The sequence below is a fragment of the Pipistrellus kuhlii genome, unplaced genomic scaffold (assembly GCF_014108245.1).
Source record: "Pipistrellus kuhlii isolate mPipKuh1 unplaced genomic scaffold, mPipKuh1.p scaffold_m20_p_52, whole genome shotgun sequence".
In the NCBI taxonomy this organism is placed as follows: Eukaryota; Metazoa; Chordata; class Mammalia; order Chiroptera; family Vespertilionidae; genus Pipistrellus; species Pipistrellus kuhlii.
In genome coordinates, this window is record NW_023425554.1 from 824,481 (window position 1) to 851,274 (window position 26,794).

The following is a 26,794-nucleotide window of genomic DNA, read 5'->3' on the forward strand; positions in this document are numbered from 1 at the left end:
AAGAAGAAGAAGAAGAAGAAGAAGAAGAAGAAGAAGAAGAAGAAGAAGAAGAAGGAGAAGAAGAAGGAGAAGAAGAAGGAGAAGAAGAAGAAACACAAGTGGATAGGCAAGCTAAATGGGTTTAACCTAAGATGGCAGCTTGTTAGCCTTGGAGAGACAGAAGATCCATCACTATCACTCCCCACCTTATCTAGACACAGATCAATGATACTGAGTGTTAACTATTCCTTTATTAGGTGGTGAGGAGAATGGGGGGGGGGGGCTGTACAACGCAAGGCCTGGGAACTTAGCTACATAGAAATCGTGATCAGAAGCCATATTACAAAAATAGCCTAAAAATACTTATATTCTGCCATGGGACTGGGTGAGGGGAGGACCAGGAGAGGTGCCTCTCAGGCAGCTCCTTCCCATCTTGCAGTCCCACGTGTTCAGGGAGACAAAGTGAAATGCACGAAACTCCCCTAATCCTCATGTTCCCACCACCCACCCCCAAGTTCCCAAAGGGCGGTGGCCCAGGCTCTAGGGAGGGGAGACTATCTGGGAGTGGGCTCTCTGAGGCAGAAGGGCCCTTCCCCCAGCAAAGCTATAGGACAAGTTCCATCTGGAATGCAGTGAAGTGAGGGACGTGGGGTGGGAAGGAAGCTCCCACATCTTGCCAACCCCTAGCCCCAGAGGGTGCGCCCAAGGGTGACTACTTGGTACACACCAGGGTCATGTACTCGGTACACAGGATCCCAGTCATACCTGTGTACTCGGTACACAGAATCCAGCTTGGCCAAATGGGCCCACAGACTCAGCCCCATGGGGGCACTGGGGGGTTTGCAGGGGGCAGGGAGCAGCTCCATATATATATTTTGTAAAAAATAATAATAATAATAATAAGTTTGTTTAAATGAATTTTGTTTCTATACAAAATGTAAAAAAAAAAAAAAAAAAAAAAAAAAATCCACTCGTGTCAGAGTGTGAGGATTCAAAGAGGCCAGAGGAGGCAAAAAGGAAGGGAGGGTGAGTTGGGGAGCAGGAAGAGGGGAGGACAGGAGGAGGTCCCAGGCTCATCACAAGACCCATGGGTCGGGGGTCAGCCTGAACGCCTTACAAATAAGGGACGATTGAAGCCCTAGGCTGGTAAACTATGTCAGTCACACTGCAGGGGTAGGAGGTTGGAAAAGAGAATGAAAGGGATTAAAGGAAAATGGGGAAGAGAACAGAATCAAGATAGGATGTCTCTTCAGTTGCCCAAACTCCAAGAAACTGAGGAGCCCCTCAAGCCAACACCTGCCTCTTGGGAGTGACCTCAGGCTGGGGCCCCAGCTGGGTCTGGGCCTGCACTAGAGGGCCAGGGACAGACAGGGAGAGTGGCTGGGCCGGGAGTGTCCCAGCAGCGGTGGCTGCCCTGGTGGCAGTGGCTGGGCTGGGTGTGGAATCGGACCAGTCCGAGAGGGAGGGCGGCGAGGGGCTGGCCCAGTGCTCGGGGGACTCCGGGGACGGGGTCAGGTAGGGGTGCTCACTCGGGACCCGGAGGAAGCGAGCCTTGGGGGGGCTGCCATGGGCCCCGGGTACTGGATACTCCTCGCCATGTCCCGGGACAGCCAGGTATGGCGGGGGCCGCTCCTGAGGAGACAGGGGGGTCCCAGGGTTCAGCAGCTGGGGTCCCGGGGCCAGCGGCAGCAGGAACGAGGGGCCCGGTGGGGCAGGTGGGGGCAGCCGGGCCCAGTCGAGGGGAACGGCCACAGGTTTCAGCAAGCCCAGGCTGAGGACACAGCCCCCAGGGGGCTGGCGCCCTAGCCCTGCCCTGCCTGCACCACCAAGTTGTGCCAGGGACATGGCTGTGGTGGTGGCACTCATGTAGGGCCCCTCGAGGGGGAAACCTCCAGGGGACGCAGGGGGGCCCCCAAAGGGCCGTGGGGAGTCCAGAGAGTCTACGGGCGACAGGGTGACTGAGCTCTCAGCCAGGGGACCCGGGCAGGCCAGCGTCAGCTTCTTGCCCCGGCCCCGGGCGCCCTGCGGTCCCAGCCCTGCTTTCCCCGGCGGCCTTCGGCTCTTCTTGCCCCCCGACTGCGCCGCCTTGAGGCCAGGGAGGAAGGCGCCGGGTGGGCAGAGCAGGGGCCCCAGGCCGTGGGAGCCCGGGGGGCTGCGCGGCCCGCTGGGCTGGTCCAGCAAGCGCACGATGTCCTGGTGCAGCCTCTCCTGGGCCACGTCGCGGGGCAGCCTGTCCAGGTGGTCAGTGATCTCCCGGTTGGCAAAGTGGTCCAGCAGGAGCTTGGCAGCCTCGTAGCTGCCCTCCCGGGCAGCCAGGAACAGCGGTGTCTCCTCCTGGGGGGAGCCGAGAGCCAGCAAGGTGTCAGGGTCACAAGGGCCGGGACGAACTCCTGGCAGCAAACCAGGGCCTCCTCCGTCCTCTGACGGAACCTGAGAGCTAAGAGTTCATCCTCTCCAGCCTTAGGAGACCTGGGTGCAACTCCCCGCTCTGATGGGGAAGCCGAGGCAAGTTCTTTTACTTAAACCACGTCCGCGGCGCACCTACTAAGTGCAGGGCCCCAGCGCCAGGAATAGGGTGAGAAGACTAAGGCACTCGCCTTAGGCACAAATTTTAAAGGGGCACCAAAACTCTCAGTCATCAAAATAAATGTTTTAATGCAATGGTTTCTTTAAAAAAAAATTTTTTTTTAATTAATGCAAAAAAATCCATAATAAAGAAAATATGGAAATTTTAGCTTAGGACAGAATCCATCCTGCACCCCTCTGAGCCTCACTCTGCTTATCTGAGTAGAGTAACACCACCTTCCAAGGCTTTTTAAACATAATCAAAAAGTCACCTTTTATTGAGCTAACTGAATCCTTGGAAGAGGCAATGAGGTGGGCACTGTTGCTTCTCCATTTCACAGATGAGAACACTGAGGTCCAGAGGAGTTAAGCAACTTTACCAAGGTCACATAGCAACTGCCACACATTTCCTCCTCTGATCCACTGTTGGAGCCTCTTGAGCCCAACGCCCACCCCTGAAAGCTGGCTGCAGGCCAGGCAAACGCTCCCACTTGCCTACCCCACCCCACTCTCTGCTACCTGGTAGGGGGAGGTCTGTGCTAGGGATGACCCCCTGGTGAGCTCACCTTGCTGTCTTGCATGTCCTTGTTGGCTCCATTTTTGAGCAGGGCCAAGGTGGCCTCCACGTTGTTGACAGCTGCAGCCCAGTGTAAGGCTGATTTCCCTGGGGGGAGTGGAGAGAGGTCAAGGTCAGAATCAAGCTCCTGTCTTGGCCCTCCACGGCAGAGAAGCAGGAAATGCCCAGAATACAGCCTGGTGAGCAGGAGCAGACCTGCCATGAGTATCTGCGCACCTGTGTGTGGCTCCGTGTATGTGTGCAGATCTGTGGAATCCAAGGGAGACACCGTACATGTGTCTTCCATGGCCTGGGGCTCCTGTACATGTGACTCTCTTTATACAGAGGGAACTATGCAGCCCTCACTTGTTTATTCATAGAGGTGTGCTATCTAATGCAAGGGCCATCAGTCCCATGTGCCTCTTTAGATTTAAATTAACTAAAATTAAATAAAATAGATGTCAAAACCTTGCAATGAGGAAAAAATAGCTTTCTCAACAAATGGTACTGGGACAACTAGATCTCCACATGCAAAAAAACTAAATTGGGTATGTATGGGAGGGGGGGGCAATGTTAAAATATGTACACAGATAATAATTTAATAAATAAAAAAATAGAAAATAAATAAATAAAAATAAAAAAACTAAATTGGACCCCCTACCTCACACCATATTAAAAAATAATAACTCAAAGACCTAAATGTAAAAGCTGAAACTATAAAATATTTAGAAGAAAATATAGGAGTAAATATTTATGATCTTGAATTAGACAAGGATTCTTAGATATGACACCAAAAACAGAAGCAACAATACAACAAAAATATATAAACTAGACATCATCAAAATTAAAACGTTTGTGCTTTGAAGGACAACATAAAGAAAGTGAAGCCCTCACTCAGTTGTTTAGAATGCCATCCTGATATGCCAAGGTTGCAGGTTCTATGCCCAGTCAGGATACATATAAGAATCAACCAATGAATGCATAAGTGGAACAACAAATCAATCTCTCTCTCTCTCTCTCTCTCTCTCTCTCTCTCCCCTCCCTCCCTCCTTCCCTCCTTCCTTTCCTCCCTTTCTTCCTCCCTCCCTCCCTACAAATTGGGAGAAATATATCTGATAAGAAACATACCTAGAATACATAATCTTTGTAACTCAATAATAGAAAGACAGCCTGGCCAGCTTGGCCCAGTGGTTGAGCATTGACCTATGAACCAGAAGGTCATGGTTCAATCCCCAGACAGGGCATATGTCCAGGTTGCGGGCTCAGTCCCCAATGTGGGGCACGCAGGAGGCAGTCTACCAGTGATTCGCTCTTATCATTGACGTTTGTATTTCCCTTTCCCTCTCCCCTCCTCTGAAATCAATAAAAATAGGTTTTAAAAATATAGAAAGACAAATAACCCAATTAAAAATGGGCAAAACATCTGCATGGATATTTTGCAAAAGAAGACACATACAAATGGCCAATAAGCATATAGAAAGATGCTCAAAATCATGAGCCATCAGAAAAATGAAAATCACACACCACCTTGATATACCAATTCACACCCACTACAAACAAAAAACAACAACAGATAATAAAAAGTATTGGCAAGATGTGGAGATATTGGAGCCTTCGTACACTGTTGGTGGGAGTGAAAAATGGGGCAGTCACTGTGGGAATCAGCCTCTCATCTCACAATGTTCTACTGGATAGTGCTCCTCTAAGGCCGAGTTTCCCAACCAGGGCTGATTTCCCCCCAGCGGCACTGGGCAGTGTTGGGAGATATTTTTGGTTGCCACAACAGGGAGGTGGGTTACTCTCATCTAATAGTTCAAGTCCAGGGGTTCTGCTGAACAGCCTGCAACATAAGGATGGCCCCCCTACTACCCACCAAAGATGCTCCGATCCCAAATGTCATCGGTAGGCCAGAAACGCCTGCTCCAAAAGTGGAGAACACCTACTCCGAAGGGTGTCTGTGAGCACCTGAGTGTGTGCCTCTGGGTGAGGTCCTCGGGACATAAGGGCAGGTTGTGAATCTCCACACCTCCGTGCGAGAAGCCACCTCCAGGGACTCTGCTAGCAAGCCACTGGGGAGGGCGAGGCCACGGCATAGAAATGGGTGGGTTAGCAAATGTATTATAACAGCTGCCTAGCAGATGGCAGCAGGGAGTACTTCCTCTCTCTTTTCTTTTCTTTTCTTAAAAAAAAAAAAATATATATATATATATATATATATATATATATATATATATAATTGATTTTTTTTACTGAGAGGAAAGGAGAGGGATAGAAACATCAATGAGAGAGAAACCAGATGCCTCCTGCACACTCCCTAGTGGGGATGTGCCCGAAACCAAGGTACATACCCTTGATCGGAATTGAACCTGGGACCCTTGAGTCCACAGGCCGACGCTCTATCCACTGAGCCAAACTGGTTAGGGCAGCAGGAACTACTTCTAACAAAGGAGGTGGAAACGAAGTGCCTTGGGGAAGGGCACCATTTCCTAAGTCGCTGATGTGTCGATGCCCTAACACACGCTGTAAGAACATGCATGACAGTGTAAGGCCACGCTGCAGCCCTGTGATGCGTACAGAAGCCTCGGTGATTGGGTCGCAGTGTTCACAGCGGGAGAGAGTTCGCACAGAAAAGACAGTCAGGGTCCCTGTGACATCCCCTCGGCCCCCACCACCAGCCTACCGAGTTCATCCACAGCATTGACATCAGCGTGGCTGGCAATGAGCTCTTCCACCATGCCCTCCACCGCCAGGCGGGCCGCCAGGATCAGTGCGGTCGACCCATCGGCCATGCGGGCATCCAGGTCTGTGGAGCGGTTCCGGATGAGAATCTAGGGGAGGGAGGATGCAGCAGGGGGAGTCATGGCAGAAACAGGGGAGGACCAGGAGCACCTCTAAGCCATCTGAGGACCCAATCCCCACACCTCCTGGAATCAATGAGATTCAGGGAGCAGTGACTTGCCAGAAACTGTACTCCCATACATCCCTATTTTACAAAAAAAAAAACAACACAACAAAACAAAACAAAAAAGGCCCTGAAAGGCAGAACTGGGGCTCCAGCCCAGATCAGTTCGGTGCCTGTCCCGCCTCTGATGTCCAAAGAGGCAGGCCTGTCTCACCTGGAAGACGCCCTGGGCATCGGCGGTGACAGCCGTGTGCAGGGGCGTGCGCCCCGAGTGGTCCTGGGCATTGGTGTCTGCTCCGGCATCCAGCAGCCGCTTGGCCGCATCGGCCCGGGCATAGCGGGCGGCCAGGTGCAAGGCCGTCTCGCCCGTGCGGTCAGTCCGCGCCCCGAGCTGGGCCCCCTGGCAAATCAGGTCTGAGATGATGCTGGCAGACGTGTCTTCCGCCTCATCCTCCTCGGCTGGCACCGGCTCCAAGGCCCCCCCACAGAAGGAGGCCAGCATCAGCGGGGTGAAGCCATCTGCAGGGAACAGGGACATATCACGGGAAGATGGGTACAAGGGCCTTTCCAGGGGATTCTGCGGAAGGCACTGTATTAGGAAGAAGTGGGACAAACGGAAGTACATCTGCATACACACACACACACACACACACACACACACACACATCTGTGTCCGGGGCCCCAGAAGCCAACCCAGAACAAAGATTCATGAGCATGTGACTTTCCCCAGCAGGGCTCCAAGGCAGAAAAGGATAAAGGGCCAAAACCGGTTTGGCTCAATGGATAGAGTGTCGACCTGCGAACTGAAAGGTCCCGGGTTCGATTCCAATCAAGGTCATGTACCCTGGTTGTGGGCACATCCCCAGTAGGGGGTGTGCAAGAGGCAGCTGGTTGATGATTCTCTCTCATCGATGTTTCTAACTCTCTATCCCTCTCCCTTCCTCTCTGTAAAAAATCAATAAAATATATATTTTTTAAAAGAAAAAAGAAAAGGATAAAGGACACGAAAGGGAAGAAGAGAAACAACATGCCCCTTGGACAAATTCCCATTGGGTGTTTTCAGCCTGATCCAAGGGGAAGGCTGGAGGCTGAGTTATGCCCACAGTTACAATCCAGCTTGAGGCAAAGGAGCTGTGCCTGTCAAATGCCCACATCCACCAGTTGTGAGCACCCCCCCAGGGACATAAAATCCCTTAAACCTGTGGTCGGCAAACTCATTCGTCAACAGATCCAAATAGCAACAGGACAACGATTGAAATTTCTTCGGAGAGCCCAATTTTTTAAACTTAAACTTCTTCTAATGCCACTTCTTCAAAATAGACTCGCCCAGGCGGTGGTATTTTGTGGAGGAGCCACACTCAAGGGGCCAAAGAGGCGCATGTGGCTCGCCAGCTGCAGTTTGCTGACTTTGAAGTCCTTAAGGACTTCAAAAGATACAGGCCTTTTGGAGCAAAACAGCGCTAGGGGGAGAATCCCCTGAAATATGGCAAAGATGAATCCAACTGGATCCAAACAACATGGTCAGCAGCCCTCTGTGAGCATTTGGCCTGGTTTCCTGAGGGAGACACTCGCACCCCATTCTCCATCCTCAAGCTCTGGTGAGAGCCAAAGCCCCTCCCCCAGGGACAGGCACATGGCCCAGGCTTGGTCAGTCTGCATATTCCAGGCCCCAGACTACAGGGATGGACATGTGACCCTGGTCTGTCCAATCAGAACTCATTCTGGGACTTTTTCTGGTGTAGATGGAAAAAAAGGTCTTATAAGGCTGATCCTGCCTGTGGCCATAGTGTCCCCAGGAAAAAGCCTTCCTGGGCCGGAGCCAAGGGGTGGTGAGTCCTGGATCCAAATGCACCTGATGCTTCCGGTTACGAGAACCAGTAAATCCCTTGTTTTGCTTAAACTTGGATGAACTGGGCTAGAATCACTTACAACCAAGAGTCCTGATGAACAACCAGCCCCACAGACAAGCATCCAGACACACCTAGCTCTCCCCATATCACAGACCCAGACACGGGCTCTCACAAGCAGGCGTGGGGAGTGGAAGGTGCCCTCACGGACCTGGGCCACGCACGTTGACATCCATGCCATCAGCATCCGCATCGCCCTGCGGTGGCGTCAAGGCCATGGCTGGGGCCACGCGGATGTCAGCAGCAACCAGGTGGTGTTGAGTCCACTGGCGGCAGTCCACAGCATCCTCAGCCCCCACGCCAGGCTCCTCGACCTGGAGGCACAAGGACCCAGGTTCTCACCGGGAGTTTGGAAAGACAGAGGGACTGTCTGGGTTTCTCTCATGGAGATGCACACACAACACCCCCCCCCCCCCAAAAAAAAAAAAAAAAAAAAAAGATTGTTTTCTAGATCGGGAAACAGGAAACTGACATAGAGGAGGTCAGAAAACTCGTCAGAGGCAAAACTGGAATTTTAATCCCAATTGGAAGGGGGGAAGGGCTTGGGACCCAAGGTGAGTGATCAAGGAAGGGACACAGCATCGTCACGGTCAGCACACACCTGTCCGTACGCTAGACACAAACACATCGAAACAAGATTAAGTTGGCACTTCTACCGACAACAGCATCAAGAAGAATAAAATATTTAGAATTATATTTCTCAGGAGGGGAAAAACGCAAAACTTATACTCTGGAAACTAAAAATCATTGGAAAAGAAATGTGGGGGCAAGGGAATCCTTCAAGGGTTAGTATTAATCTGGGCACATGAATATGATCGTGAGGTACAGGGACCAAATAGTCACACACAAATATATCGATGCACCTTCATGAGCACAGCAACTGGGCCCTCGCAGGAGCTCGATACATTTCAGACCCATGGTCCAAAAGGCCTGAGTGATGTTGCGGAATCAGGACAGAATATTCTTAACCAGTCTGCCAGCTCACTGGAGAGCCTTTGGGCACCAAACCCAGAGCCTCATCCAGCCAGCCCTGAGCTTACGGATCCAGGTGACGGCCTCTGAGCTCTCCCACTGACCTTCGGGGCCCCACCCAAGACCCTGAAAGCAGAGTTCAGAAGAGGGGGCACAGGCCCTGCCATCTGGCCCCCGTGGATCCACGACCTGAGACCCACTACCAAGCAATCTGCCCGGCTCTCGCGTGCACCCTGCCTGGTCCCTCCAGCGTCACCGCTGTGAAGAGAGTGTTTCAGCAGCTCTGGCCGGAGGCCGGGCTCAACCTCACGAAGGTTTCCCAGGCAGCTGCAGATGGGAAACAATTCTGTCTGCAGGATGCTCAACGTGACCCCCTGACGACAGGGGTATTTCAAGGACCAATCCCTTCAGACCCCAGAAAGCTGTGTCTTTCTGTAGCAAAATGAATTTTGAAGGTGTTCTACACCACTGTTCTTGAACCAGTGAATATTCAAAGACAGCTAAATCTGCAGCCTGTACAAAAAGCTTACCCTATATCATGTGCCATCCTATACAGATTTCTGCTTTTGTCAGTCCTTCACATCTACCTCTATGAATTTTCATGAATTTCTATTTCACAAGAATGATTATTTTATAGATGCTGGCATCAGCATTTGAATAAAATACTTAGTATAAAAAGTAAAAAAAAGAAAAAAGAAAAAGAAAGAGGGGTCACAACCTTCAGTCGCTTGGCCTCCGGGCACTCTGTGTCCATCCAGTCTGTGGCCACCTCCCCCATCAGACTCTCCCCCTTGGCCATATTCCTGTGGAGACAATGGATAGGGGGAAGGGCAGAGGGGGCAATTGAGACATGTGACCCGGAAGAAGATTAGGGGTGGGAGTCACAGCAGAGGTCCCAGAAGTGGGGTCAGGGTCTGGAGTTGGGGTAGGTCAGTAGGCACAGGGAGCGGGTTGAGATACAGGGTCTAATGGGGGAGTGCAGAATGGGGTCAAGGTCACAGGGAATGCAGTCAGAAGTTATGATGAGTGAGAGCCAGGGTCTAAAGGTGGACTGTGGGAGGAGACAGGAGTGGGGTCAGGAGTCAGAGTAGTGAGCTGCGGGATAGGTGAGGGTCATGGGCATACATCCGGGGTTAGAGAGGATGATGCCGTAACAGAATAGAGTTAACCTCACAACAGGTAAGAGTCATAGCCAAGATAAGGAGGTTGTGGAGAGGGGTCAGGGAGTCAGGAGGTCACAGGGGAGGGGTAAATTTAGAGGTCAGGCCAGGGTGGGGTTTGGGTCTTGAGGGACAGATGAGGGAATCGGAGGTGGAGTCTAGGATCAAGGCCAGGATTGGAGGTGGTGGGGAATGGACATTGAGTTGGGGTGGAAAGGGGATCAGAGAGGAAGTCAAAGGTCAGGGTGGATTAGAGCCTGAGGTGATATCGGGGGTCACAGAGGAAAGGCCCAGGGGTCAGGAAGGAGTTGGGGTACCCAATAGGGGTCATGGAGCCAGCAGTCATGTGGGAATGAATGCCGAGTATTAGCATGAGATCTGAGGGGCAAAGGTTGGGGTCGAGTCCGAGTGGGGTCAGGATAGAATTTGAATTAGAGGAACTGGGACTTAGGAAATGGAGTCAGGGGTCAGGAATCAGGGGTGATCCCCAAGGAATCATAGAGTCAGTCAGTGGTCAAGAAGATAAGACCTGGGGTCCAGGCTGCAGTCTGAAGTTAGGGTCCAGGTGGGGTCAGAGTCAGGTCGAGGTGGGGCGCAGGGGCTCACAAGGGCCCTACAGTGAGGGGCGGGGCGAGGGCAGGGTCCTCACTTCATGCCCAGCGCGTCCTGGCCCACGGGCTCCCTCCGGCCCTTGTGGCCGGCGGCCACGTCCTTGTGCAGCGCGAAGCCCTCGGGGAACCACAGGGTGCTGTGCTCACGCTTGCGCCGGGCCACCATGACCACCAGGACGAGGATGACCAGCAGGAAGACGGCGCTGGCGGCCAGCAGCGGCAGCAGCGGCACGCCGGGCTCCGGCGGCTCCAGCGGCTCCCCTGCAGGCGGGAGACGCAGGACTTCAGCCCCGGCCGGGCCGGGACCCCGCCAGGGGAGCCCGGACCCCGCACCGGCCGCCCTCCCGCGGGGCTCACCCCGCGCAGCCCACAGCGGGTACGGGAAGTCCAGGCGTTCCACCGCGGACAGCGCTCCCAGGTAGTCGGCCGCGCTCTGGGCGTCGGAGAAGCAGTGGTCATTGTCGGGCAACTGCAGGCACAGTCGGTTGTCGATCTCCAGCATCACCACCGAGCTGTGGGGGCGCAGAGGGGGCATCGGCTGGCTTAGTGGGGCACCGGCTGCCAGGCTGGCACCAAGCCCCGTCTCCCCCCCCCAGCGCCGGGCTCCAAAGAGCTGTGTCCGCTCACCAGGTCACCGTGGCCCACCTGCCACCTTCTGGCGTCCAACCCCACCACACTCCCCAAACCAGCTTTGCTGAGGCCACCAGAGTCCCCCAGACCAGTGGTCGGCAAACTGCGGCTCGCGAGCCACACACGCGGCTCTCTGGCCCCTTGAGTGTGGCTCGTACACAAAATACCACGGCCTGGGCGAGTCTATTTTGAAGAAGCAGCGTTAGAAGAAGTTTAAGTTTAAAAAAAATTTGACTCTCAGCCCTAATCAGTTTGGCTCAGTGGATGGAGCATCGGCCTTCGGACTGAAGGGTCCCCAAGTTCGATTCCGGTCAAGGGCATGTACCTTGGTTGTGGGCACATCCCCAGTGGGGGGTGTGCAAGAGGCAGCTGATCGATGACTCTCTCTCATCAATGTTTCTAACTCTCTATCCTTCTCTGTAAAAAAATCAATAAAATATATAAAAGTAGATAGATAGATAGATAGAGTGAGTGAGTGAGTGAATGATTTATTGATTGATTGATTTCAGAGAGGGTGAGAGAGAAACATCAATGATGAAAGAGAATCATTGATCAGCTGCCTCCTGCGTGTCCCCCAATGGGAATGGAACCCACATCTCATGCACGTGCTCTGACCGGGAATCAAACCATGACTTCCAGGTCAGAAGTCAGCACTCAACCACTGAGCCACACGGCTTGGCCCCAGATCATTCTTCTGTCCCCACCTCTCTCCCCATTTGTTTGAGTCCCCTCATGGCTTCCATGATTGCCCACACCCTCTGTCTTTCTTGTCTCTGTCTTTAGCCCCTGGTTGCCTTCTGGGGATCTCCAGACTTGTCAGATGTTACAAGCCCCAAAGCAACCCTATTCCCCCCCCACCCCACCCCCACGTGTCCTCAATTTGGTGACACGCCCTCCAGCCACTCGCTCACCCCAGCCGGGGTCAGGCACATAAGCCACCCTCTTCCATCCCATCGGAGCCCACGCCCCATCTCTGTGTCAGGGCCCACCCCGCTCAGAGACCACGCTGCTCCCTGGCACTGTCCGGCCGGGTAGACCAGCCCACCAACCGCAGCGTCCTATGCTTTCCATTTCCAAGAAAGAAAGAAAAAAACTACAGACGTTTCTAATGACTCTGCTACCCCCCTGCCTCTCCAGGAGGAGGGGGGCCTCTATCCAGGGGGCAATTCTGCTCCGCAAATGCCCCTTGCCCGTATCTTGGGGGTGGGCAGCTACTTGCATCTAGTGGGTGGAAGCCAGGGATGCTGCTCAACAGACTTCACGCACAGGACGCCCCGCCGCAAAGAATGACCCCGCCCCCCATGTTCCCGCGGTCAAGGCTGAGACCTGCTGGACTTACTGTCAGCACGAAGGCTCCCCAAGATGTTCAGGGAAGCGAAACACACCAGACCTCCCTCGGGGTGCCCTCTCCCGTCCCCCACAGCTCTCGGGGCAGCCACTCACCCGATCGCCTCGGGGCCCAGCTCGCGCCAGTGCGGGGCTCCGGGGCCGGGGTCCCGCCGGTGGTACGGGAAGACCATGGCCTGGCCGCGCTCGTCCAGGCGGAAGCGCAGGGAGGTGCGCAGGATGGCGCTGAGCCGCTGCAGGAAGTCGGTGCCCGCGTGCAGCACCTCGGCGGGCGGCAGCAGCACGGTGAGCACCAGCACGCCGCGGGCCAGCAGCGCCGGCACCTCCCCGGCGCAGTCCAGCCCGTCCCAGCCGCACTCCTCCGTGTTGCAGCCCTGGTCGCAGCGGCCGTCGGCGAAGTGGTCGGCGCAGTACTTCTCATAGACCGGGCTGGGGGCAGGGAGGGGGCACCGTCAGGGGGCCTCCAGCCCACCCCCACCCCGCACACACAGAGCACCCCAGCTCCCCGGAGACAGAGGGGGGTCAGACAGCAAGCACAGAGGACTGGGATGTATCCGAATCCATCCACTCTCTCGGTAACTATGGATACATCACTCTGGAGAACACCTGGAAGGTGCTGAGCCCGTGGCGGGCACCCAGGAATGGCCCGGGCGTACCCGTGAACGCGTGGAGCTGCATTGGGGGGGGCGGGGGCGAAAGGGGGGTGGAGACAGATGGTAAAGGAGACAAATGAGCGACGATAACAGCATTTCACTTACACGGCAGTGAACGCTAAATGTAAACACACATACACACACAGAATGCTATGTAGATTGCATGCGAAGGAGGAAAGTGAAGCAGTGGGACAAAGGGACAGAGCCTAGGATGGACAGATGGAATGCATGGGACAGACAGACGGGGGCATGAGCAGACACAGGGAGGGGCAGGACAGGCAGGCGAGGGCAAGGACAGCTGTGTGGGCATAGAAAGGGGCAAAGAGGCTCGTGGAAGGGCAGGAGGACAGACAAGGAGACCTAGATGAACAGGCGGTCACAAAGATGGTCCGATGGACCCATACATGAGGCACGTGGACAGACAGACTGGCATACAGACAGACAGATGCCCAGGTGAGATGGACCACATGCAGCCAGGCGCACAGAGGGGCGGAAGGAACTCAGGAATGGGCAGCGAGACGGACACACAGTGCACAGGGAGGGAAAGACGGAGTGCAGGCATACACAGAAAGAGAGGTGAGTCCATGGATGGACAGACAGATGGGAACACTGGGACGGGCAGGGCACAAGGATGGACAGAGAGGGCACACGGACGAGGATGGACCAACAGACAGAAGTGGCACTCAGCTGGGCAGGACAAGCAGGGCAAATGAATGAGGAGAACAGTCTCAGGATGGACCACAGACCAAGGCAAATGAATGGACAGAAAGAGAGGAAGGGCCCATGGACAGACAAGGCACAGACTGGGGTGCATGGAAGGACGGAGAGATGCCCAGAGGCGGGGCCCAGGCACAGACAGACAGAGAGGGAGGGGGCTCACTTGCAGGTGCGCTCGCGGCCTCCAGTCCGGCAGTCAAAGTTGTCGTAGAGGCAGGCGGGGGAGCTGCAGGCCGGGTCGCAGCGGCTGTTGTTGAAGAGACGCCAGCACTGCAGCGCCGCGCACTGCCGCCAGGGGTCGCCCACGCTCAGCGAGCAGTCGCCGCCGTCCCAGCCGCAGGCCGGGCTGTTGCACTCCCGGTCGCAGCGCCGGTCCCCGCTCTTGGCCTCGCAGGCGGCGCTCGGGCACAGCGGCTCCTCCTCGGGGGCCTCGGGCGCCGCCGCCGCCGCCGGCACCTCGCAGCGGGGCCCGGCCCAGCCGGGGGCGCACGCGCAGCGGAAGAAGGGCGCGGAAGGCTCCGGGGTGCACGCGCCCCCGTGCAGGCAGGGGGAGAGCAGGCAGCTGGCGTTGGCGGCCCCCGGGCAGGCGGGCCCTGCCAGCCCCGCGGGGCAGGCGCAGCGCGGCCCACGCGCCGTCTGCTGGCACGGGATGCCCGCGGGGCACTGCAGCTCCCGGCAGGATCGCGCCACCCGCTCACACCGCGGGCCCCAGAACGGCTGTGGGTTTGGGGGGAGAAACAAGGAAGCCCCCGCGGGGCAGGGGATGGGGAAAGGGAGAGAGGGGGAAGGATGGGGAGGGTCAGGACTTGGGAACGCTTGAGCCTCCAGTCTCCGCAGGTCTCACCAAACCTCTCCTCCCCCTTCCGCTGGAATCCCATCCCCGCTATGCACACACGCCTGGCCTTCCCCAAGAAGCCACGTCTTCAAGCCCCAGCCTCACCACCCCTTCCTTCCCATGACTTCTAGGTAATGTCAACATTTGCCAGAACCCCATAGAAACATCGGTGATGAGAATCATTGATCGGCTGCCTCCTGCACGCCTCCTACTGGAGATGAAGCCCACAACCCAGGCATGTGCCCTTCACTGGCGCCTCTTCTCCCCTAAAGGCCAGGCCACAGAGACCCTGGTGTGACCAGCCACCCCCACTTACCGGGACACAATGGCAGGTGAAGGTCATGGCACCCCCAGAGCCGGGGCCAGGCCGGCACTGGCCCCCATGCTGGCACGGCTGGGACTCGCAGGGAGACAGGACAGTCTGACAGCGGGGACCTGGGCAACCAGGAGCCCGTGGATCAGCCACAGTAAGGGGGGGGGGGGGAAGATGGGGGGAGACAGGCCGGAGCCCAGGTCAGCCCCCTGCCCGCCCTTACCTGTGAAGCCAGCTCGGCAGAGGCAGCGGAAGCCCCCCCCTGGATCCTGCAGGCAGTCCCGGGTGTGAGCGGCGTGGCAGGCGCCCGGGTGACACTCGTTGATGTCAGCCTCACAGCGCCGGCCGGTGTAGCCTGGCGGGCAGGTGCAGCGGAAGCCGCCCACGAGGTCCACACAGGTGCCGTTGTGCAAGCACCGGGGGCCGGGGTCCTGGGGGGGGCCTGGGCCACAGTCGTCCTCGTTCATCTCACAGAGAACCCCTGGGGGGAGGAAGATGAGGGGAGGGGTCAGGGACGGACAGAGACCCAGCCCCCCAGCCCGTCCCCAGCCCCGGCCCTGGCGTACCGAGGGTCCCAGGAGGACAGGAGCAGAGGAACCGGGCCACGAGGTCGATGCAGAAGCCCCCGTGCTGGCAGGGCTCAGAGGCACACTCATCCACGTCCGCCTCGCAGTTGTCACCGGCGTAGCCAGCGGGACACTGTGGAGAGGGTGAGAGAGGGACCCGCTCAGCCCCGAGGGACACAGACAGACACTCCCAGCACAAAAAGACACACACAGTCAGCCGAGACACAGGCATGCGCCGTGTGCAAATAACACACTCCCAGACACAGAGGACCCCATGCAGACGGACACACTCCTACAGACACACAGCAGAAACACCCAGATACCCAGAGACACACAAGCAGAGACGCACACTCAGACACCGGCGGTGCCTTCCTGCTCAGAGAGACACCATGCACAGAGACACAGCTATGCCTGGGAACAGACACCCCCCCAGACGGGAACACCCCCAGAGATACCCAGGGTGACACCCACAAAGGCATACTCGGTCACTCAAGGAAAAGCCCGGCCCTAGCCCGTTTGGCTCAGTGGATAGAGCGTCGGCCTGCGGACTGAAGGGTCCCAGGTTTGATTCCAGCCAAGGGCACATGCCTGGGTTGTGGGCTTGATCCCCAGTAGGGGGCGTGCAGGAGGCAGCCAATCAGTGATTCTCTCTCATCATGGATGTTTCTATCTCTTTCTCCCTCTCCCTTCCTCTCTTAAATCAATAAAAAATATATTTTTTTAAAAAAGTATATACATTAAAAAAAAAAAAAAAAAGTAAAAGCCCAGACATGACTCCCTGGCTGGTATTCCCAGTGGTTAGAGCATTGACTCATGCACAAGAGGGTCTCGGGTTCAATTCTAGTCAAGGGCACGTACTTGGGTTGCAAGTTCAATCCCTGGCCTGGGGGGGGGGGGAGGTGCATGTGGGAGGCAACCAATCAATGTGCCTCTTATATATTGATGTTTATCTCTTTCTCCCTCTCCCTCCCCTTCTCCCTCCCCCTCCCACTTTCTCTAAAATTCAATGGGAAAATTTTTCCTTGGGTGAGATTTAACAGAAAACAAAACAAAGGAACAAACAAAACCAGACTGGCCTAGAGAGACACAGCCACCCCAGGCTACAGACACACAGGCCTGTGTGCCCAGACACACCTACCTGTGATAGCTCCACTCCCCCCTCCCCGGGCGCCCCTTACCTCGCACACATAACCCCCCAGGTAGCTTTGGCACGTGCCCCCGTGCTGGCAGGGCTGGGCCAGGCAGGGGTCCACCTCCTGCTCACAGTGGCTGCCCGTGCGGCCCTCCGGGCACACGCAGTAGTGGGCGCTCTCCTTGTCCACACACTGCCCACCAGCCTGGCACAGCTGCTCCGGCCGCACCCCTGCACAGAGAGGGGCGTCAGGCACGCACTCCCCTCCCCACCCCCGCCCCATCCCCCGCCCACGACACACACAGCACCACCTCCCATCCCTGCTGCCACCCGTCACCAGGGTCCCACCTCCTCCCTCAGGTTGTCACAGACCCCTCTACACGGCATAGTTCTCATCACGGTCACACACACACACACACACACACACACACACATACACGCGATGCCCACACCAGCTCGGTCGTCCGCTGCACACACATTCCAGTGGGCTTATGGGGACGGACACACATTCACCATGTAGTCATGCCACACAGTCACACGCAGCCCACACCCCACCCCGCCCGTGTGTCCTGTCACGGCCTCTGGGCTCACACCCCGGCAGGAAGTCCATGCACACACGCCCTCCCCGGCCGCGCGCACACACCGGCCAGCGCTCCCGCTCACCCATCTGGGCCGCAGCCGCCCTGCAGGGCAGGCTCTGGATGTCGCAGAGGCTGCCGCTCCACCCGGGAGGGCAGAGGCAGTAGAAAGAGGCCCCTGTCTGGGCACAGCGGCCCCCGTTCTGACAAGGCTCAAGGCTGCACCAGTCCACCAGGGTCTGCGGGGGGAGCCCACAGGGTCAGTGCGCAGCGACCCCCCAAAATCACTCCCCATGTTCTCCCCCTGCCAGGCCCCTCGCCACGACCTCCCTGTCAGTCCTTCCCCAGGAGCCAGGAGGCTTCTCCCCCCCACCCCGGGTGTCCCTGCCAGGGATCCCACACACAGGCCCCTCCCCCTGGACACCCCTCCAGACACCTCCCCCCAAAACCCACCTCCCAGGGACCCGCCCACCTGACACTGGGCGCCCGTGAAGCCCTCCGGACAGGTGCAGAGGAAGCCAGGGTAGGTGGCGGTGCAGACGCCCCCGTGCAGACAGGGCCGGGACAGGCAGGGGTCGGCCTCCTGCTGGCAGTGCGCGCCGGTGTAGCCAGGGCGGCACAGACAGGTGAAGGAGTTCACTCCGTCCAAGCAGGTCCCGCCGTTGAAGCAGGAGCTGGAGGGAAAACGGGGGTGGTGGGTCAGGCCCCGCCCCCTGGGAGGCCCCGCCCCTGGGAGGCCCCGCCTCCACCCTGGGCCCAGCCTCGCTTTGAACGCATCTACCTTAAGGTAACCAGACATCCCGCTTTTGGTGTGACAGTCCCGATTTTTAACAATTGGGACTTTTTTTTTTTTTTTTTTTTACAGAGAGAGAAGGGAGAGGGATAGAGAGTTAGAAACATCGATGAGAGAGAGTCATCGATCAGCTGCCTCTTGCACACCCCCTACTGGGGATATGCCCGCCACCAAGGTACTTGCCCTTGACTGGAATCGAACCTGGGACCTTTCAGTCCGCAGGTCGAGGCTCTGTCCACTGAGCCAATCCGGTTTCGGCAACAATTGGGACTTTTTTAAAACGCCAGTGGGACGCGGGACAAATTGTTAAAAATCGGGACTGTCCCGCCCAAAGCGAGATGTCTGGTCACCTTAATCTACTTGGACCCCTACCACCCGCCAGGAGAGTCTGCAGGCCTGTCCTGTCCCTTAGCCCCGATTTACCAGGTACTTCAGCACCGAGGTGGGAGCCGCGTGGAGGCCCCACTCTGGTCTGGTCTCGCCCCCTCAGAGACCGGCATCTCTTAAGACGCCCCTTCCCGCACTGCCCCATCGGGCGCCAGAGTCCTGAGTTGGGTGCCAACCCGAGGTCCCACCTTCTTAGCCCCACTCCTTGCTCAGGTCCCACGCCCCACGCGATGCCCGGGTCCCTGAGCTCCCAGTAGAGGGCCCCCCACCTGGGGCTGCAGTCGGGCAGGTTCCGCTCGCAGCGGAAGCCTCCATAGCCCGGGGGGCAGGTGCAGGCGAAGGAGGCCACGTGGTCGGTGCAGGTGCCGGGGCCGCAGGGGCTGCTCAGACACTCGTCCACGTCGTGGGCGCAGCGGGGCCCGGCAAAGCCTGGGAGGCAGGAGCAGGAGAAGGAGCCCACGCGGTCCTGGCAGGAGCCGCCATTCAGGCAGGGGTCTGCGGTCAGAAGGGAACCAGGCCTGGTCACTCACCCAGGCCCCCATCCGCCTCTGCTGACCCGGCCGGGCCTTGCACAGTGGGAGCGTGGAAGTGGACCAGGCTTATTGGGAAAGGGCACATTTGCTCAGAGTGTTAAATCCCCCTGTGCTGCCGCATCCTCTCCCTCCTCTGGAAGCCTCCCCCAGGTGGAAGAGGAAGCGCTTGGCAGGACTAAGGGGCCTTTTGAGCTATTAAGCACAGACTGTCCGTTGTGTCTGCCTAATCCCTTGACTCGGCACAGGGGGCTTCCTCCAGACTTGGCCTGGCCAGTAGAGTGGCCACTGGCCACTTGTGGTTCTTAAGACCTTGGCATGTGGCTGGCCCGAATTGAGATACGTTGTAAGTGTAAAATAAACACCAGATTTTCGGATTCTGAAGACTTTATATATATATATCTATATCTATATATCTATATATCTATATATCTATATATCTATATATATATATATATATATATTTTTTTTTTTTTAATAAAAGAAGAATGGAGCCCTGGTTGTGTTGCTCAGTGGTTAGAGATTCGGCCCTTGGACCAATCAATCACAGGTTTGATGTCTGGCCCCAGACCAGGGCAAGTGTGGGAGGCAGCCAATTGCTGTTTCTCTCTCTCTCCCTCCCTTCCCTCCTCCTCCCTCCCCTCAATGGAAAAATATATATATATATATATCCTCAAGTGAGGATTTATTTTTAATATATTTTACTGATTTTTTTACAGAGAGGAAGAGAGAGGGACAGAGAGAAACATCGATGATAGAGAAACATCAATCAGCTGCCTCCTGCACACCCCACACTGGGGATGTGCCTGCAACCAAGGTACATGCCCTTGACCGGAATCAAACCCGGGACCCTTCAGTCTGCAAGCCGACGCTCTATCCACTGAGCCAAACTGCTTTTGGCGAGTGAGGATTTTTTTAAAAAGAAGAATGTAGCCGAGACCAGTTTGGCTCATGGATAGAGCATCAGCTTGGGGACTGAAGGGTCCCGGGTTGGATTCCGGTCAAGGGCATGTGCCTTAGTTGCGGGCATATCCCCGGTAGGGGGTGTGCAAGAGGCAGCTGGTTGATGACTCTCTCTCATCGATGTTTCTCACTCTCTATCTCTCTCACTTCCTCTCTGTACAAAATCAATAAAATATATTTAAAAAAAAAAGAATGTAAAATATCTCAGTAATTTTCTATTGATTATAGGTTGAAATGATATTTTATGGATTAGACTCAATGACATATTATTAAATATAATATCACCTTTCTTGTGTTTTTAACTTTTTAAGTGTGAGTACTCGAAAAATTGTAATTGCTTATGCGGCTTGCGTGGTCTGCAGGACAGCACTCCTGGAGAACTCACCGGGTGCCTATGATCTCATACTTTACCCACAATCCTAACAATCATGAGCTCCGATCCCAGCGTATCCCTTACCTGCTCCGTGACCTTAGGCAAGTCACGTGACCTCTTTAGGTCTCAGTTCCAGGAGCAAAATGGAAAAAAAATAAGAGAACTATGAAGGTGAGATTAAAGCGCAATGCCCAGCACACAGTACAGGCTTCATGAACGTGTTTCCTAGGACAGCACCCCCCACAAGCTCCCCTGGACTCACTGGGGTCGCAGTCATCGATGTCCTGGTCACAGGAAGAGCCACTATACCCCCCATGGCAGGTGCAGCTAAAACTGCCCGCCAGGTTGGTGCAGGTCCCGTGGGGGCCGCAGGGCGAGGGGCCAGCACACTCGTCTACGTCCTGCTGGCATCGAGGGCCTGGGGTGGGAAACAAGGTGACATCTAGGGTTAGAGGGTACGGGCCGGGTCCGAGGGTGCCTGTCACACAGGAGGAACCTGAAGGCTGCGAGGTGAGTGCGAGAACAAGCTCTCCTCACCGGCCCTAGGCACTTTGTAAGACTGTCCTAGGACTGCCTTCCTGCTGCAGCAGGTGCTGACTGCATGCTCCGAGCTTTACTCCTCCCGGAAGCTGTCCCCAGATCTCAGCCTGAAACCGAGCTTCCCCAGCCATCTACCCCTTCTTCTGCTCTAGCGATGACCATAGGGGCTGCCAGTGTCTGTCCAGCTCTGTCCCTTTCCAAAAGGAAGCTTCCCAGAGAGAGAGGGTCAAGGGTGAGTCCCCCACTGGGTCCCCAGGGGGGAGAGGGGAAGGAGAGAAGGGAGAGGAGGAAGAGGAGGAGGGGGGATAAGGAGGAAGAGGGGGAGGGGGAAAGGGAGGGGGTGGAGGAGGGGAAGAAGGAAGAAGAAGAGGAGGAGGAGGAGGAGTGGGAGGAGGGAGAGGAGGAGGAAGAGGAGGGGGAAGAGAATGAGGGAGAAGAGGAGGGGTAGGAGGAGGAGGAGGAGGGGAGGAGGAGGAGAGGAGGGAGGAGAGGAGGACGAGGGAGGGAGGAGGGGGGGGGGAGGAGGATAGGGAGGAGGAGGGGGGAGGAGGAGGAAGAGGGAGGGAGGAGGAGAAGGAGGGGGAGGAGGAGGAGAGGAGGGGAGAGAAGAGCGAGGGAGGGAGGGGGGAGGAAGGAGGGGAGGGGAGGGGGAGGAGGGGAGGAGGAGGGAGGAGGGAGGGGAGGGGGAGGGGGAGGAGAGGAGGGAAGGAGGAAGGAGGAGGAGGAGGGGAAGGAGGAGGGGGGAGGAGGGGAGTGGGAGAGGGGAGGAGGAGGAGGGGGAGGGGGAGGGGAGGAGAAGGAGGAGGAGAAGGAGGGAGAGGAGGAGGAGAAGGAGGGGAAGGGGAAGGGGGGGAGGAGGAGGAGGAGGAGAAAGAGGAAGAGGAAGAGGAGGGGAAAGCACATGTACCTTGCCAGCCAGGCGGGCAGGAGCAGACAGCCAGATGGCCAGGACCAGGCTCGCAGTGGCCCCCGTGCTCACAGGGGTTCGGGGCACAGGGGGACAGCAGCTCACACTGACGCCCTGTGGTGGGCAGGCAGAGTGAATAGTCTTAAGAGGTTCCTTGTTCCCATCTCCCCCAGCGTCCCCACCTTGATCCCCACCTCCCATGCTGCAAGGGGGAAAAAGAAAAAGAAAGACGGGCCGACATCCAGGAGGAAGAGCATGGAGCAGAGGGAAGGAAGGAGGAAGACGGGGCCAGGAGAGCCTGGGCGGGGCATGGGGGCACGCACCCTGCACGCCAGGGGGACAGGTGCAGTGGAAGTCCGCCCCGTTGCTGGTGCAGGTGCCACCAGCCCCACAGGGCTGAGACTCACAGGCGTCTCGCGTGAGACTGTGGCTGCACTGGGGGCCACTCCAGCCAGGATCGCACACACAGCGGAACCTGAGGGGGGGGGGCAGTCAGGGCCAGCAGGTGGGCCGAGAGACAAGGGGCACGGGGGGGGGGGGGGGGGTTGGGTCGGGTCACGAGACGGGACAAGGCCTCACCCTCCGGGTGCGTCATGGCAGACGCCGTGACTGCAGGGCTCCTGGGCACAGGGGTGGCTGGGGGGGAGGCACAGTGGCGGCAGGGAGCCCGGCGGGCAGAGGCAGTGGAAGCCGTCTTCCCCGTCCACACAGGAGCCGCCTTCCCCACAGGGGTTGGACGCACACTCGTTGATCTCCATGTTGCACAGGGGCCCTGGGGAGCACACAGGCAACTTCATCCAGAGACAAGGACAGCTCAGTGGATAGAGCGTCGGTCTGCGGACTGAAGGGTCCCAGGTTCGATTCCGGTCAAGGCCATGTATATTGGTTGCGGGCACATCCCCGGTGGGGGGTGTGCAGGAGGCAGCTGGTCGATGTATCTAGCTCTCTATCCCTCACCCTTCTTCTCTGTGAAAAATCAATAAAATATATTTTTTTAAAAGAGAGAGAGAGAGACAAGGACAACCCGGCCATCAGAGAGGGCGGGCCCGGCCCCCCTGGGCACAGCCACACCCTGCAGGGGGGCATGCGCAGCCCCCTCACACATCCGCTACTCTGCCAACCAGAGCAGCCACCTCCTCAGCCCACAGCGGCCCAGCCCCAGATCACCCTCATCCCCAAACCTACATGACGTCAGTTTCACGTTCGCTGCAAATTGCATCGGGCCCGCTCAGAAACACCTCCCCGTCTCCATCAGAACACCCTTATCTATGTTCCAGGATAAACTTAAGCCAATATGGGGACAACTTTGTGACAGACAGAGAGACCCTAAGGTGTGGACAATCTCACTGGACAAGCCGGTGCAGAGAGAGGGGGCAAACCGCCCCCTCCGCCCGCCAGGAAAGATGGGTGATTTCACCCTCCCCCTCTAGGAACGCCCTTCCGGCCGCAGCCGCTGGCCCACCTGTGAAGCCAGGCTGGCAGACACAGTCGTAGCGGTTGATGCCGTCCCGGCAGATGCCAAAGGTGCAGGGGTTGCTGGCGCAGTCGTCGATGTTCACCTCACAGTTGACACCTGCAGAGGGGGAACCAGGCCGGGGTGGCGCCAGGAACACCACCATCCCCGAGCTCTCCAGACCCTCCGGATGGGATGGGCCGTTGCTGCCCCAGCCCGGCCCTCGGTCCCACCTGTGGTGCCGGGAGGGCAGCGGCAGAGGTACTTGTCCACCAGGTCCAGGCACTTGCCCCCGTGGCGGCAGGGCTGGCTGCGGCACTCGTTCACCTGGCTCTCGCAGCGCGTGCCCGTGTAGCCGGGGGCGCAGGCGCAGGAGAAGCTGGCGATGCCGTCCACGCAGCGCCCGTGGTGGCACGGGTCCGGAGAGCAGTCGTCCACGTTGAGCTCACACAGGGTGCCCTCAAAGCCTGCAGGGCCGGAGGGTCAGGCAACGCCCCCTTGCCAAGGTCCTGCTCACAGCCGTGCCCCCAATCCGCCCTGGCTCAGCCCTGCCTCCGGCCCACCGAGACAGCAGAAAGCAGGAGCCATTCCCAAGCCGTCCATCCCTAGCTGGCCTCCTCGGCATCCAGCTGCAACCTACAAAACTCACCCCCGACCAAGACCCTTCCAGGGTTAAATCCCACTCCCCGTTGTGACCCTGTTTTCAATCAGTCCTTGCACTATCAGCCCCGTCCGGCCTCCCCCTCAACTGCAAATGGGGACAGGTGGGAGGTGCCCAGGGATGCTGTGGGTCAAGCCTTACACCGTTAGTTACCTGCGCCCTGGATCCCACCTGAAGCCTTTGGCTCCGCCCCTGGCTGTCATTGGCTCCGGCTTGATGCAGCCCCGCCCAAAGCTCTTCCCAAGGCAGTGATTGGCCCTCGTCCCTAGCTAGCCCCGCCTCCAAACCCCCGAGGGCCCGCCCTCACCCTCGGCGCAGCGGCACTCGTAGCCGTCAGGCTGGTCCACGCACTTGGCTCCGTTCCTGCAGGGTGTGCTCGCGCACTCGTCCACGTCCAGCTGGCACAGGGCCCCACTGAAGCCTGAGGGGGAGAGTGAGCAGAGGCCCAGACAGGGTCAGAGCAGTCACCCCTCGCCAGTTCTGCCTTGTGTGGGTGGGAAGCCCCTTAACTTATAGTTTTTTTGTGTTTTTTAAAAAATATATATTTCATTGATTTTTTTTTTTTACAGAGAGGAAGGGAGATGGATAGACAGAAACATCAATGAGAGAGAAATATCGATCAGCTGCTTCCTGCACACCCCACACTGGGGATGTGCCCACAAACAAAGGTCCTTGCCCTTGACTGGAATCGAACCCGGGACCCTTCAGTTCGCAGGCCGAGACTGAGCCAAACTGGTTAGGGCCCGTTTACTTAGTTTTAAATTCATTTCCATTTTTTCATGACGCGGTTTCTATTGCAATCGTTTTCTGCTGACATGGCTCTCACAGGCTCCCATCCCGGAGCCTTTTGGCTCTGCAGGGACCTTCTTTTCCAGACTCCTTGGCCCCAAGGTCCTCACCAGAGGGACAGGTGCAGCTGAAGCCATTGACTCTGTCCTTGCAGACCCCGCCGTTGACACATGGGCTGCTCTGACACTCGTCCATATCCACCTCGCAGTAGGTGCCTGTGAAGCCTGGGGGAATGGGTATGGGGGGGAGGGAAGGATATTAGGGTCATGGGGGTTTCCCTCTGGCCTGAAGAGAGGGCAATAGGGTAGGTACACCCCCTTCCCAGTCAGTTCCCCTAACCAGGGGTCCTCAAACTTTTTAAAGTGGGGGCCAGATCACGGTCCCTCAGAGAGCTGGAGGGCCGGACTATATGAACTACTAATTCCTACTGTAACACCTCGGCTGCGCTCACTGCCCAAAAAACCTGGCGGGCCGGATCAGACTCCTCTGCGGGCTGCATGTGGCCCGCGGGCCGTAGTTTGAAGATGCCTGTAAGCATTGGCCTTCCCCCCAATGTTCAATTTTTGTCCTGAGACTGGACCCTCACCAGGCTGAAGTCCCAACCAGTCCAAGGCTTATGAGACTCCGTATGGACCTTGCCTTTAGACCACCCTCTCCAGTCCACAGACATGCCCTGTCCCCAACATCGCCTTGTGCACACCCCAGCAAGACAGTCTGCAGGCTCCACCTAAACCTCACCCCAGCCCCACAGCGGGTCCTTAGGTCCAGACTCCACTCTCAGCAGGAGATTCTATCAGTTCCATTTGGCCACGCCCCCAGCTTCCCACGAGGTTCTGCTCTGGCCCCACCTCCCCCTCACCCCAGGCTTCTCTCTCTCAAGGGCCCATTGGGAATCCAGCTCCAACCCGTGTCCCTTCCTGCAGGCTTCTCTTCTCTCGCCCGCCCCCAGCCTCAGGCCTGGCCTCTGCCCCGTCCACCACACACCTGCCATGCAGATGCAGGTGAACTGGCCGATGCGGTCCAGGCACGTGGCCTGGTTGCGGCAGGGCCCGGAGAGGCACTCGTTGACGTCCGTCTCGCAGCGCGGGCCGGTGTAGCCGCGGCCACACTGGCACAGGAACGAGCCCTGGGTGTTCACACACTTGCCCAGGTGCTCGCACGGGTTGGCACCTGCAGAGACAGGCACAGCCAGGGTGGGTATGGCCTGCGGAGGCGCGAGCTGTCCCCTCCTTCCAGCTCAGACAGCGGCCCCTCACCAATGGAGCACTCGTCCACATCCTGGTCACAGGCGCCGCCGGTGAAGCCCGGCGGACAGGTGCAGATGGCCCGGCCATTCACCGGGTTGGTGTCGCAGATCGCGTCCTCGTGGCAGGGATTGCTGACACAGGCGTCGTCCAGGTGGCACAGAAGCCCTGGAAAGGGTCAGGCAGAGGTCAAGGGCAGACACACACACACACACACACCCCGGCTCTGTCCAAAGGTCCCACAGATCACATAATGTCTTGTGTTTTGTGTTTACTAATCTGCAGCATGTTTAGTAGCTATGTTTTCCTAATTGTTTATTATGAAAAATGTTAAACATACAGAGAGATAGATTTATACACCCACGCACCTAGATTCAGCTATTGTCAAACTTATCTGTCCTTTGTTCTGAATCTTTTGAAAAGGAGTTGGAAACATAAAGGGGTACTACCTCATGACTTTGCTTCTGTGGCACCCTCTCTCTGCCTGACCTGCCCTTCCCTCCACTTTTATTTATTTTTGTTTTTTTTAAATATATATTTCTTACAGAGATGAAGAGAGAGGGATAGAGAGTTAGAAACATCGATCGTCTGCCTCCTGCACACCCCCTACTGGGGATGTGCCCGCAACCAAGGTACATGCCCCTGACCGGAATCAAACCTGGGACCTTTCAGTCCGCAGGCCAAAGCTCTATCCACTGAGCCAAACCGATTTCAGCTTCCCTCCACTTTTT

The 26,794-nt window shown here is 57.0% G+C and overlaps 1 protein-coding gene across 3 annotated transcripts in view; it reads right to left on the reverse strand.

The window, feature by feature from the left end:
- Window positions 1–211: 211 nt before the first annotated feature.
- The window catches only part of NOTCH3 (notch receptor 3), a 36,907-nt gene continuing 10,324 nt past the window's right edge, over window positions 212–26,794 (reverse strand). For 2 of the 3 annotated variants that reach the window (XM_036415905.2, XM_036415904.1), the window contains exons 7-33: window positions 26,076–26,231; window positions 25,804–25,989; window positions 24,930–25,043; window positions 24,338–24,451; window positions 23,603–23,836; window positions 23,379–23,489; window positions 22,496–22,688; window positions 22,240–22,391; window positions 21,917–22,030; window positions 20,732–20,887; window positions 18,873–19,098; window positions 17,896–18,097; window positions 17,509–17,662; window positions 16,892–17,076; window positions 15,714–15,846; window positions 15,371–15,628; window positions 15,151–15,269; window positions 14,163–14,716; window positions 12,726–13,058; window positions 11,010–11,164; window positions 10,691–10,913; window positions 9,600–9,684; window positions 8,061–8,223; window positions 6,217–6,521; window positions 5,781–5,928; window positions 3,111–3,208; window positions 212–2,313 (exon numbers count right to left, since the gene is read on the reverse strand). In XM_036415905.2, coding sequence (XP_036271798.1) covers window positions 1,264–2,313; window positions 3,111–3,208; window positions 5,781–5,928; window positions 6,217–6,521; window positions 8,061–8,223; window positions 9,600–9,684; window positions 10,691–10,913; window positions 11,010–11,164; window positions 12,726–13,058; window positions 14,163–14,716; window positions 15,151–15,269; window positions 15,371–15,628; window positions 15,714–15,846; window positions 16,892–17,076; window positions 17,509–17,662; window positions 17,896–18,097; window positions 18,873–19,098; window positions 20,732–20,887; window positions 21,917–22,030; window positions 22,240–22,391; window positions 22,496–22,688; window positions 23,379–23,489; window positions 23,603–23,836; window positions 24,338–24,451; window positions 24,930–25,043; window positions 25,804–25,989; window positions 26,076–26,231 — 5,921 coding nt within the window. In that variant the 3' untranslated portion in view covers window positions 212–1,263. The remainder of the gene's footprint in view (window positions 2,314–3,110; window positions 3,209–5,780; window positions 5,929–6,216; window positions 6,522–8,060; window positions 8,224–9,599; window positions 9,685–10,690; window positions 10,914–11,009; window positions 11,165–12,725; window positions 13,059–14,162; window positions 14,717–15,150; window positions 15,270–15,370; window positions 15,629–15,713; window positions 15,847–16,891; window positions 17,077–17,508; window positions 17,663–17,895; window positions 18,098–18,872; window positions 19,099–20,731; window positions 20,888–21,916; window positions 22,031–22,239; window positions 22,392–22,495; window positions 22,689–23,378; window positions 23,490–23,602; window positions 23,837–24,337; window positions 24,452–24,929; window positions 25,044–25,803; window positions 25,990–26,075; window positions 26,232–26,794) is intronic. The other variant, XM_036415906.1, reaches the window with a different exon arrangement.